We start from the raw sequence: 13,874 nt of genomic DNA on the forward strand, positions 1-13,874 counted from the left end.
GTTAAGTTAATGGAGCGCTCATTAAGTTAATGGAGTGCCTGTTGAGTTAGCAGCGCACGCTATGCTGCACTACCACAGCATAGCATGAGCAGGAGATTTTTACCTGGCGCTGCTGTCATTAAGCTGCACTGCTTTAGCAGAGCAGCTTAAAGATGATCTGTGATAAATTTACAGCACATTAAAATAAGCATATTACTGTTTCCCCGTAATTCCTCCTCTTCATTTCTCCTATTTCTGCCGCTCCCCGCTGCCAATAAATAACTTAATTCATAGAATATAACTTTTAAACCTTTGGGCAAGATGGCTGCAATGTGCTTCCGGGTCAGTACACAGTCTCCTTGTACTGCTGTGCATGAGAGCTGAGCTAAAGCCACAGGAGGCAGATCTCCTCCCTGCTATCAGCCTCACTGGAGTGAGGCAGATCTATCTTTCCCCTGCTAGCTGGAGCACACAGAAAGGTCAGGGATGACTCATCAGATGACGTGCAGCAGGGGGAGGAACAGCTGCTGCACTGTTTGCCTCGTGCTGCAGCACAATATTCGTCTAACTAGATTAATAATTAGAAAGGAGCAGGAGAAAGACAGCACAGCTGTTTCTAAACAACACAAGAGAAAAAAGATTTGTACTTATGAAAGGAACATATCTCTTCATTTAAATTGCATTTTGAAAAAGGGCCACAGAAACCCTTTAACCATTTACCGCCATCCTAACGTATTAAAACGTCATGCTTACCGCTATTAACAGCAACATGACGTTTTAATACGTCGCGCATTCCCGCCGCTGCTACCGCCGTGTGTCCGCCGCTACCGCCGCCATTACCGTCGGGATCCCGTGCTGGGCGATTGGGGAAGAGGACTGAACAGTCCTCTACCCAATCGCAGTGCCTGGAGTGAATGGACGTGACCGCGAACAGCGGCTACGTCCATTCACATAAACAGGAAATGTAACAGTTTAATAAAGTGTGTAAAAAAAAAAAAAAAAAAAAAGTGAACACGTCCTATGAGTGTTCACCAGCGCCATCTTGTGGCCAAAAAGTATATTACACTTACAAAATACATACATTTTCAAGTATATACACATCATTAATAAAATTACACTTCCAACCCTCCCCCCCAAAAATAACACTTGTAAAAAAAAAAAATCAGCTTAAAAAAAATAATAAATAGTTGCCTTAGGGACTCAGCTTTTTTTATTCTATATTTTATGGGGGAAAATTAATTTTAATTTATTACATAGGGGCTTGTAATTATGGCCAGAACAAACAGAAAAATAACCACTTATATTTCAAAATAATATACTGTCGCCATACATTGTGGTAGGGACATAATCTAAACGGTTTAATTATCGGGACCGCTGGGCAAATAAAACTTGTTTGTTTTATCCACAGGAGAATGTTTAATTTTAAAACTATAAAGGCTGAACACTGAGAAATAATGATTTTTTTTCTTTTTTTTTCTGTTTTTCTCATTAAAATGCATTTAGAATAAAAAAATTCTTAGCAAAATGTACTATCCACAGAAAGCCTAATTGGTGGCGAAAAAAACGAGGTATAGATCATTTTCTTGTGATAAGTAGTAATAAAGTTATTAGGGAATAAAAGGGAGGAGCGCTGACAACTGAAAATTGCTCTGGTCCGTTAGGATAAAAACCCTTGGGGGTGAACTGGTTAAAGGATACACAAGGTGACATGTGACATGAGATAGACATGTGTATGTACAGTGCCTAGGACACAAATAACTATGCGGTGTTCCTTTTTTTCTTTCTCTACCTGAAAGAGTTAAATATCTGGTATGTAAGTGGCTGACTCAGTCCTGACAGGAAGAGACTACAGTGTGACCCCCACTGATAAGAATTCCAACTATAAAACACTTTCCTAGCAGAAAATGCCTTCTGAGAGCAAGAAAGAGATAAAAAAGGGTCAATAGTTCATAGATTTTAGCTCTGGTATACTTTAATTAATTTTTCATTGAGCAAAACCAATAAACCGGTTAAAACTTAAAAAGTAGATTTAAACATAAAATAAAACTGTGGAATATCTTAAAAAGTCATTTTTAGGAGAAGTAAGATGGATACAATCGTTTATTTCATTCGTTTATTTTCGCCACAGGTGTCCTTCAAAGCGGATCCGAGATGAAAAACTAACTATAACAAGTAACTTGTGTATATATATCTTATCTAAAGTTTAGATAGTTTACTTTACTTACAGCAGCCATGTTGTTTGTAAACATTACACAGAGGCAGGCTTATCTGCATCTTGAGCAAAAAAACCTAATTCCCCCCCCCCCTACTCCTCCCTCCTCCCCTCTGCCTCTGAAATCTCTGGCTAGTAATACCTCCCCCTCCTTCTGCCCAGACTGAGCTCCCATGGGCCCTTGCTACTGTCTGAAAGTGCCTTGGCTCTCTGAAAACCTGTGGGAGTGGCTTCTTTAGTTTATAGGGAATTAGAGTATTATAACAAAAACAAAAAAGTATTTTGCTTGAGGAATGCCCTATAAACAATAGGAAAGGAACACAATTATGCAATAAGTAAAAGTTCATCTTGGATCCTAATGTCTGCTGTTTCCAGTAGTGCATTGCATGTATGTGTGGTCATAGCCGGCCTTTGATATGAGCGACCTGAGCGGTCGCTCAGGGCGCCAGCTTCCAAGGGGGCGCCTATAGCTGGTTACCTATAGTGAGGGCACCTACACCTGATTTCCTATACTGAGGGCACCTATTGCTGGCTACCTTTACTGAGGGTTCCAACACCTGGCTACCTATACTGGAAGCACCTACGCCTGGCTACCTATGGGGGGATGGAGACCTTCAACTGACTTCCTATACTGGGGGCACCTATGCTTCGCTACCTATATTGAGGGCACCTACACATGAGATCCTATACTGGGGGCTCCTATACCTGGCTACCTACCTATACTGACTCTGAAGGAGTTGTTTTTTTTTTTTTTGGGGGGGGGGGGGGGGGCACTGCGGCTATAACGCGTGGTGCAAATTGTCAGTGCTGTGCTATCATTCTAAATGGGGGGGAGGTGGCTAACTGTCCTACTGATTGTTTTTCTTAATATTCCTGAACGGTTCTAGCCTTCATTTTTGAGTGTATTCAGGATAATGCACTATTTCCATCCATTCGTGGTTATTAATAGTATTTTTTCTATTATACATATTTGACGTGTCACGGAGATCTGAGCATTTGGCATGATGTGTCACAACGTCAAAAAGGTTGGGAACCACTGTCCCAGGAGATATCTCAGGAGAAAGGGGGAATTGCATATGGGCCTGTGTGTGTGTATACATGCTTGCGTGTGTGTAAATGCACATGGGAAGAGGATGAAGGTGGTGGGGGGGGCACAAAAATCAGGTTTCGCTCAGGGCGCTGTGAAACCTAAGGCCGGCCCTGTGTGTGGTGCTTTATCACACTGCAGTACATGAATGGGGTCAGTGGTATGTTGTACAGTAGTGCACATAGCGTGTGCTGCCACTTGTAGTCTGAATATAGCTCCAAGACTACTAGGAATTTGTTAGGAGGAATTGGTTAGTATGCACACAATTTTGATTTATCATACATGACTGAAACTATTGAATATTGATATGATGTTAAACTTGCAAAGCAGATACAATAATTTGCTTTGCATAAACAGTTGCATTTATGAATATATATATTTTTTGTGGTGGTTGTTTTTCTCTAAAGATCTAGCAACTCCTTGCACATCATTTGGTCCTGTCAGTGTCTCCAAAACAGATTTGATAAAAATAAATCAATAAAGGAATAATGATTGGCCAGTGGTAGTGTGTTAAATGGTCATCCTTTGTGGCCACCCCCCTTTGTTCAGAGAAGGGTGCTAAGCAAAAACGCATGTGAAATGGAATAACTTTGCTGTGAATTCAGATTTGAGAAAACTTATATTAGAAAATGTGAGTTGCATATGGGCCACAGTATGTTAGCAAGCTCCATTTTAGTATTTTGCGGGTTTTAAAACTTTGTCTAGTTTGGAGCATAGGGCATCACAGATGTTGAATTTACTTGTTTGTTTATGATCAATAAAGCTGCAAATTTACTTTGCACAGTGCATTTAACCAATTTATTTCTTTTAGTACTGATTACCATATTCCAGGTTGCACCATCCCTCATAGATTTCTCTCTTCTACAATCTTAATTTATTCTGGTGATATTGGTTTTGTGTATTATTTTTATGAATGTTTCCATATGGGAGTATTGGAAACTGTATTTGCTCAGATTACAATAGTAGCGCTGCCAAAGTGGTATAGAACAGTGTATGCCAAGGTCTTGTTGCCATTGACATATTTAGCTAAATTTGTGGTCAGTGTTAGGCAGGTTCATAATGGTGTATGCAATAGATATAATTTCGATTCTCAAGAGGTCTGTGGCTATGTGCACACATAGCATAAACGATAGCGTTGCGTAAAACGCTGCGTTTTATGCACCAGTTACTCAATAGGTCGCATAAAAAAACGCATGGGTATGCGTTTGTACTTTGGCGTTTTTAAAATCGCTAGTTTTGTTGCATGTTATGCATGACCGCATCAAAAACGCACATAATGAAAGTCAATGGAAATGCAATGTATTGCGTTTTGTATGCATTTTTTTATGCTTTTTTTTGTTTTGTTTTAAATAAAGATTGCTGATGTATTTCCGCTTCCTGTTGTCTTCGTAGTGATTTGCATAAATGTAAATATAAAAACAAATACAAACGCATATGCCTTTTTGTATATGCGAACCACAAAAGCATTAAAACACAGGCAAAATGCTTGAAAAATGCATCTGCATTAAAAAAACGCAAACACAGCAAAAACGCACACATTACCATTAAACATGACATAAAACGCAGCCTTTCCAGGAAAGAAAAAGGACTCAGGCCATCTTGTGGCCAAATAGTAAAACTACATCTACATACAAGTTTTGAATGAACACATACACAATTACATTTAAAATGTACTATTTACCCCCACACTCTCCAAATAAACTCTTAGGGTTTTAATTATAGTAGCATGTATTATTTTAACCACTTGAGGACCTAGGGCTTTCTACCCCTTAAGGACCGGCCACTTTTTTTCCATTCAGACCACTGCAGCTTTCACGGTTTATTGCTCGCTCATACAACCTACCACCTAAATGAATTTTGGCTCCTTTTCTTGTCACTAATAAAGCTTTCTTTTAGTGCTATTTGATTGCTCCTGCGATTTTTACTTTTTATTATATTCAGCAAAAAAGACATGAATTTTGGCAAAAAAATGATTTTTTTTTTAACTTTCTGTGCTGACAGTTTTCAAATAAAGTAAAATTTCTGTATACATGCAGCGCGAAAAATGTGGACAAACATGTTTTTGATAAAAAAAAACCCATTCAGTGTATATTTATTGGTTTGGGTAAAAGTTATAGCGTTTACAAACTATGGTGCAAAAAGTAAATTTTCCCATTTTCAAGCATCTCTGACTTTTCTGACCCTCTGTCATGTTTCATGAGGGGCTAGAATTCCAGGATAGTATAAATACCCCCCAAATGACCCCATTTTGGAAAGAAGACATCCCAAAGTATTCACTGAGAGGCATAGTGAGTTCATAGAAGATATTATTTTTTGTCACAAGTAAGCGGAAAATGACACTTTGTGAAAAAAAAAAAAAAAAAAGTTTCCATTTCTTCTAACTTGCGACAAAAAAAAATGAAATCTGCCACGGACTCACCATGCTCCTCTCTGAATACCTTGAAGTGTCTACTTTCCAAAATGGGGTCATTTGTGGGGTGTGTTTACTGTCCTGACATTTTGGGGGGTGCTAAATTGTAAGCACCCCTGTAAAGCCTGAAGGTGCTCATTGGACTTTGGACCCCTTAGCGCAGTTAGGGTGCAAAAAAGTGCCACACATGTGGTATTGCCGTACTCAGGAGAAGTAGTATAATGTGTTTTGGGGTGTATTTTTACACATACCCATGCTGGGTGGGAGAAATATCTCTGTAAATGACAATTTGTTAATTTTTTTTACACACAATTGTCCATTTACAGAGATCTTTCTCCCACTCAGCATGGGTATGTGTAAAAATACACCACAAAACACATTATACTACTTCTCCTGAGTACGGCGATACCACATGTGTGGCACTTTTTTGCACCCTAACTGCGCTAAAGGGCCCAAAGTCCAATGAGTACCTTTAGAATTTCACAGGTCATTTTGAGAAATTTCGTTTCAAGACTACTCCTCACGGTTTAGGGCCCCTAAAATGCCAGGGCAGTATAGGAACCCCACAAATGACCCCATTTTAGAAAGAAGACACCCCAAGGTATTCCGTTAGGAGTATAGTGAGTTCATAGAAGATTTTATTTTTTTGTCAAAAGTTAGCGGAAATTGATTTTAATTGTGTTTTTTCACAAAGTGTCATTTTCCGCTAACTTTTGACAAAAAATAAAATCTTCTATGAACTCACCATACTCCTAACGGAATACCTTGGGGTGTCTTCTTTCTAAAATGGGGTCATTTGTGGGGTTCCTATACTGCCCTGGCATTTTAGGGGCCCTAAACCGTGAGGAGTAGTCTTGAAACGAAATTTCTCAAAATGACCTGTGAAATTCTAAAGGTACTCATTGGACTTTGGGCCCTTTAGCGCAGTTAGGGTGCAAAAAAGTGCCACACATGTGGTATCGCCGTACTCGGGAGAAGTAGTACAATGTGTTTTGGGGTGTATTTTTACACATACCCATGCTGGGTGGGAGAAATACCTCTGTAAATGGACAATTGTGTGTAAAAAAATCAAAAGATTGTCATTTACAGAGGTATTTCTCCCACCCAGCATGGGTATGTGTAAAAATACACCCCAAAACACATTATACTACTTCTCCCGAGTACGGCGATACCACATGTGTGGCACTTTTTTGCACCCTAACTGCACTAAGGGGCCCAAAGTGCAATGAGTACCTTTAGGATTTCACAGGTCATTTTTGTTTCAAGACTACTCCTCACGGTTTAGGGCCCCTAAAATGCCAGGGCAGTATAGGAACCCCACTAATGACCCCATTTTAGAAAGAAGACACCCCAAGGTATTCCGTTAGGAGTATGGTGAGTTCATAGAAGTTTTTATTTTTTTGTCACAAGTTAGCGGAAATTGATTTTAATAGTTTTTTTTCACAAAGTGTCATTTTCCGCTAACTTGTGACAAAAAATAAAATCTTCTATGAACTCACCATACTCCGTACGGAATACCTTTGGGTGTCTTCTTTCTAGAATGGGGTCATTTGTGGGGTTCCTATACTGCCCTGGCATTTTAGGGGCCCTAAACCGTGAGGAGTAGTCTTGAAACCAAATGTCGCAAAATGACCTGTGAAATCCTAAAGGTACTCATTGGACTTTGGGCCCCTTAGCGTACTTAGGGTGTAAAAAAGTGTCACACATGTGGTACCGCCGTACTCAGGAGAAGTAGTATAATGCGTTTTGGGGTGTATTTTTACACATACCCATGCTAAGTGGGAGAAATATCTCTGTAAATGACAATTGTTTGATTTTTTTACACACAATTGTCCATTTACATAGAAATTTCTCCCATCCAGCATGGGTATGTGTAAAAATACACCCCAAAACACATTATACTACTTTTCCTGAGTACAGCGGTACCACATGTGTGACAATTTTTTGCAGCCTAGGTGCGCTAAGGGGCCCAACGTCCTATTCACAGGTCATTTTGAAGCATTTGTTTTCTAGACTACTCCTCGCGGTTTAGGGCCCCTAAAATGCCAGGGCAGTATAGGAACCCCACAAGTGACCCCATTTTAGAAAGAAGACACCCCAAGGTATTCCGTTAGGTGTATGGCGAGTTCATAGAAGATTTTATTTTTTGTCACAAGTTAGTGAAAAATGACACTTTGTGAAAAAAAACCAATAAAAATTAATTTCCGCTAACTTTTGACAAAAAATAAAATCTTCTATGAACTCGTCATACACCTAACAGAATACCTTGGGGTGTCTTTTTCTAAAATGGGGTCACTTGTGGGGTTCCTATACCGCCCTGGCATTTTACAGGCCCAAAACCGTGAGTAGTCTGGAAACCAAATGTCTCAAAATGACTGTTCAGGGGTATAAGCATCTGCAAATTTTGATGACAGGTGGTCTATGAGGGGGCGAATTTTGTGGAACCGGTCATAAGCAGGGTGGCCTTTTAGATGACAGGTTGTATTGGGCCTGATCTGATGGATAGGAGTGCTAGGGGGGTGACAGGAGGTGATTGATGGGTGTCTCAGGGGGTGGTTAGAGGGGAAAATAGATGCAATCAATGCACTGGGGAGGTGATCGGAAGGGGGTCTGAGGGGGATCTGAGGGATTGGCCGAGTGATCAGGAGCCCACACGGGGCAAATTGGGGCCTGATCTGATGGGTAGGTGTGCTAGGGGGTGACAGGAGGTGATTGATGGGTGTCTCAAGGTGTGATTAGAGGGGGGAATAGATGCAAGCAATGCACTGGCGAGGTGATCAGGGCTGGGGTCTGAGGGCATTCTGAGGGTGTGGGCGGGTGATTGAGTGCCCTAGGGGCAGATAGGGGTCTAATCTGATAGGTAGCAGTGACAGGGGGTGATTGATGGGTAATTAGTGGGTGTTTAGGGTAGAGAATAGATGGAAACACTGCGCTTGGGTGGTGATCTGATGTCGGATCTGCGGGCGATCTATTGGTGTGGGTGGGTGATCAGTTTGCCCGCAAGGGGCAGGTTAGGGGCTGATTGATGGGTGGCAGTGACAGCGGGTGATTGATGGGTGGAAGTGACAGGGGGTGATTGATGGGTGGCAGTGACAGGGGGTGATTGATGGGTGATTGATAGGTGATTGACAGGTAATCAGTGGGTTATTACAGGGGAGAACAGATGTAAATATTGCACTGGCGAATTGATAAGGGGGGTCTGAGGGCAATCTGAGCGTGTAGGCGGGCGATTGGGTGCCCGCAAGGGGCAGATTAGGGTCTGATCTGATGGGTAACAGTGACAGGTGGTGATAGGGGGTGATTGATGGGTAATTAGTGGGTGTTTAGAGGAGAGAATAGATGTAAACGCTGCGCTTGGGTGGTGATCTGATGTCGGATCTGCGGGCGATCTATTGGTGTGGGTGGGTGATCAGATTGCCCGCAAGGGGCAGGTTAGGGGCTGATTGTTGGGTGGCAGTGACGGGGTGATTGATGGGTGATAGGTGATTGGCAGGTGATTGACAAGTGGTCAGTGGGTTATTACAGGGAAGGACAGATGTAATTAATGCACTGGCGAATTGATAAGGGGGGGGTCTGAGGGCAATCTGAGCGTGTGGGCGGGTGATTGGGTGCCCGCAAGGGGCAGATTAGGGTCTGATCTGATAGGTAACAGTGACAGGTGGTGATAGGGGGTGATTGATGGGTGATTGATGGGTAATTAGTGGGTGTTTAGAGAAGATAACAGATGTAAACAATACATTTGGGAGGTAATCTGACGGCGGGTTTGCGGGCGATCTAATGGTGTGGGTGGGTGATCAGATTGCCCGCAAGGGGCAGGTTAGGGGCTGATTGATGGGTGGCAGTGACAGGGGGTGATTGATGGGTGATAGGTGATTGGCAGGTGATTGACAGGTGATCAGTGGGTTATTACAGGGAAGAACAGATGTAATTAATGCACTGGTGAATTGATAAGGGGGGGTCAGAGGGCAATCTGAGCGTGTGGGCGGGTGATTGGGTGCCCGCAAGGGGCAGATTAGGGTCTGATCTGATAGGTAAAAGTGACAGGTGGTGATAGGGGGTGATTGATGGGTGATTGATGGGTAATTAGTGTGTGTTTAGAGGAGAGAATAGATGTAAACAATGGATTTGGGAGGTGATCTGATGTCGGATCTGCGGGCGATCTATTGGTGTGGGGGGGTGATCAGATTGCCCGCAAGGGGCAGGTTAGGGGCTGGCTGATGGGTGGCAGTGACAGGGGGTGATTGACGGGTGATTGATGGGTGATTGACAGGTGATTGACAGGTGATTGACAGGTGATCAGGGGGATAGATGCATACAGTAAACAGGGGGGGTGGTCTGGGGGGGGGGGGGTCTGGGGAGAATCTGAGGGGTGGGGGGTGATCAGGAGGGGGCAGGGAGCAGGGTGGGGGATAAAAAAAAAAATAGCGTTGACAGATAGTGACAGGGAGTGATTGATGGGTGATTAGGGGGGTGATTGGGTGCAAACAGGGGTCTGGGGGGTGGGCAGGGGGGGGTCTTATGGGTGCTGTGGGCGATCTGGGGCAGGGGGGGGGAAATCAGTGTGCTTGGTGCAGACTAGGGTGGCTGCAGCCTGCCCTGGTGGTCCCTCGGACACTGGGACCACCAGGGCAGGAGGCAGCCTGTATAATACACTTTGTAAACATTACAAAGTGTATTATACACTTTGTATGCGGCGATCGCGGGGTTAACATCCCGCCGGCGCTTCCGTATGGCCGGCGGGATGTTGCGGCGGGTGAGCGGCGCCAGGCGGAGGATCGCGTCACTGATGACGCGATCGCTCCGCCCATGCCCCTACAAGGACCGCCGCCAATTGTCAATACGGCGGTCCTTGCGGGGTGCACTTCCCGGCCGCCAATTGTACATACGGCGGTCGGGAAGTGGTTAAAGCTATAATAGCCCAAAAGTGCGAAATAATGATTTTTTTTCAATTTTTCTCTTAATATTCCTGTTAAAATTCCTTTTAGAAAAAAATAATTCTTAGCAAAATGCACCACCCAAAGAAAGCCTAACTGGTGGTGTAAAAAACAAGATATAGATCAATTCATTGTGATAAGTAGTGGTAAAGTTATTGGCCAATGAATGGGAGGTAAAAATTGCTCGGATGCATAAGGTGAAAAAACATTAAGGGCCCGTTTCCACTATCGCGAATCCGCATGCGGATTCGCACAGTCAGTACAAGTGGATGGGACTGTTTCCACTTGTGCGTTTCCCCGCACGTTTTTCTGTGCAGAAAAAATCTGCAGGGTAGGGCCCTCAGAATTCGCCTGCGTGTGGAATGCAGGCGAATCGCACGCAATGTAAATCGCATGCGTTTTCCTCATGCGTTTTTTGCCGCGATTTCGCATGCGATTTCGCATTGGTACCCATGTTAATTCACACAGGCAGTGACATGGTTAAAATCGCATCACCCTAACCTATGCGAAATCGCATGCGAAATCGCTGCAAAAAACGCATGCGGAATCGCACCCGCATGCGATTTGCCTGCGGTGATTCGCCGGCGATTCCGCAACGCTATAGTGGAAACGGGCCCTAAAGGCTGAAGTGGTTGAAAGGCATTTTATTGACAAAGTGTGAAAATATCACCTAGGAAAAACATAGGTGAAAAAGTGAACTGCATATGGGCCAATGTCATTAAAAAATTGGTTAATGCAGAAAAGTAAGTGTCTTTAAAGACTAGACTAGGAGGTCTGTATTTTTCTTAAAAATCACTTCATAATCATCTCTTAGGGCTTAGACACACTATAAGCACTTTTCTGAGCAATTGCGATTGATTAAAAATCGCTCCCATTCACTTTCATTAAAATGCGGTAAAAATTGCTGCAATCGCGTACGTTTTTATGCGCTAATCAATCACAAGCGTTCAGAAAGGCGCGTATAGCGTGTTTGAGCCCTTAGTTAAACAATAATTTTCTGAGTGAAGTGATACCTTTCAAGATTCATCTGTATCACCCTACTTTAAACTGTGGATTAGATAAAATCTATAATAATGTTGGATGGCTAGTTTCTAATAAAAGAAGTTTTGATTTCACATCTGAACGGATTCTTCCAAAAAATGGCAAGGCCTCCTTTCTGGAAGTGTATTACACATTAATATGGGATAGGAGGAAGGGCTAACTAGGTCTGACTCTCTGTCCATATTGGTGCAGTAATTATTTTTGCTGGCATGACCTTTAAAGTGAGTACTGTGTATATGTATGTATGTATGTATGTATGTATGTATGTATGTATGTATGTATGTATGTATATATTTATGTGTGTGACCTTAGCCCATTAAAAAAACGGGCTAGGTCTGTCTACTACGCGCGCATGCGCACACCCAGCCGCCCGCTCACACGCCTGTCTGGCTCCGTCCCTGTCGTCCTGACCATGTGAGGCAGGGTCCGTGCCGCGCACATGCGCAGTAGCAAAAAGCTATACGCAGGGACAGTTGCCTATTATTATATAGGAGATGTATGTATGTATATATATATATATATATATATATATATATATATATATATATGATTTTTTTTAAAGGAGATATTTATCAGTCCAAACATGTATAATTGTTAATGCAATGCAAATATATGCAGCTTCAAAATGGTACAAAAAAGGGCCAGTGCACACCAAAAACCTCTAGCAGTGTCGCAAAACGCTAGAGGTTTTTGAAGCAGATTTTCTGAGCGATTTTAGGCATGTTTAGAGAGGTTGTCTAAACATGCCTAGCGGTTTTTGGAGCGTTTTTGTGTAGCAGATTTCATATATTGTTACAGTAAAGCTGTTAGTGAACAGATTCTGTAACAAAAACACCTGAAAACCGCTCTAATCTAGCGTTTTTCAGAGCGTTTTTCCACTTTCCTATACTTTGAGGCAGAAACGCCCCAGAAATCTCAAAAATGCTGCAGCCCCCGAGTTTTTACGGTTGTGGAAAAAACGAACCGCTCTTGTGTGCACCAGCCCACTGAAATACTTTACCCAAGCGGTTTTCAAACAGCTAGCGTTTTTAAAAACGCTCCAGAACAGCTCCGGTGTACATCAGCCCTAAATGAATATGAGGTGGGATTTGATTGGTCCATTTTCAAGCTGCATACATTTACATAAAACATGAATTATTCTGCATACACTTAGCATTTTTTGCATCTCATTGACCATCCTGTCATTTATAGTTCATGTCCTGCTGAGATCATGCTAGTATTTCTTACCCGGACATCTGCCTCTCCAGCGCTGGTCAGGTTCTGGCATTGTAAGTTGTAACCGCCCTCCCATGTTGAAAGAATTAGCTGTAAGATATAAATATAATGCTTATTTCTATTTATGCATATTAAATAGTAAATTTAGAATACAGTATTTAATGATTCTTTTGACAACAGTAAAAATAATTAAATATAATGTATGGAACAGCATTTGCATTCAACTGAAATGATTTTTTTCCACAGATCAGAGACTATTTAGCATTGCATCAACAATTTAAAAATGGATAATGTCACAGATGTACATCTAAGCATATAAATACACACCATGGAAATTCTTTTTCAATATACCATCATTGGAAACAGGTAGATTTAAAGCAGCTGCGTAAATGGAAACGTCACTATTGGCTTCTGTAGGAAACTGCATTCCCTTGTGAATCACAATATGCATGCAATTTCCCAAGCACAAAAAGACATTAGTGGGAACCAGCTCCCACTAGTGATGGTCATGTCTAGAACGCGTGGAAAAGCATGTCGTTTGTTTGCTCAGCTGATAGATTTGCAAAGCTCTGATTTGCTGTGATCACATCCTGGTTTAGCACATGATCATGACTAGCAAATTAGAGACTTGCACATCTATCACCTCACCAAACTGATCACATGCTTCTCCATGAGTTCTCCTAGACCTGACCATCACTAGCTCCTACTCTGTGCAGCTAGATGGCAAATACACAGAGAGGGCAGATTTTAAGTTTGCAAAGAAATGAAATTTCAGGTCTGATACCTGTACCTGGCTACAAGTTGAAACATATGTTTTAACCCGTTAATGATAAACTGACTTATTAAAAGGTCCTGTTTGAGCCTGTTAACGGCAACAGGACGTTTTAATAAGTCGCTCGCTCCTGCCGCCACTATGCACATGTCCGCGCCGCTCCCGCAGCCTTAACCCGTCGGGTCTCCATGTTCCGTGATTGGGGAAGAGGACTGAGCGGTCCT

The 13,874-nt window shown here is 42.4% G+C and overlaps 1 protein-coding gene across 1 annotated transcript in view; it reads right to left on the bottom strand.

Annotated features, from left to right (window-relative positions):
* The window catches only part of ELOVL2 (ELOVL fatty acid elongase 2), a 185,476-nt gene that overhangs the window by 22,584 nt on the left and 149,018 nt on the right, over positions 1-13,874 (bottom strand). The window contains exon 4 of the mRNA XM_068236895.1: positions 12,891-12,968. Coding sequence (XP_068092996.1) covers positions 12,891-12,968 — 78 coding nt within the window. The remainder of the gene's footprint in view (positions 1-12,890; positions 12,969-13,874) is intronic.

This window comes from Hyperolius riggenbachi, chromosome 5 (genome assembly GCF_040937935.1).
Source record: "Hyperolius riggenbachi isolate aHypRig1 chromosome 5, aHypRig1.pri, whole genome shotgun sequence".
Lineage (NCBI taxonomy): Eukaryota > Metazoa > Chordata > Amphibia > Anura > Hyperoliidae > Hyperolius > Hyperolius riggenbachi.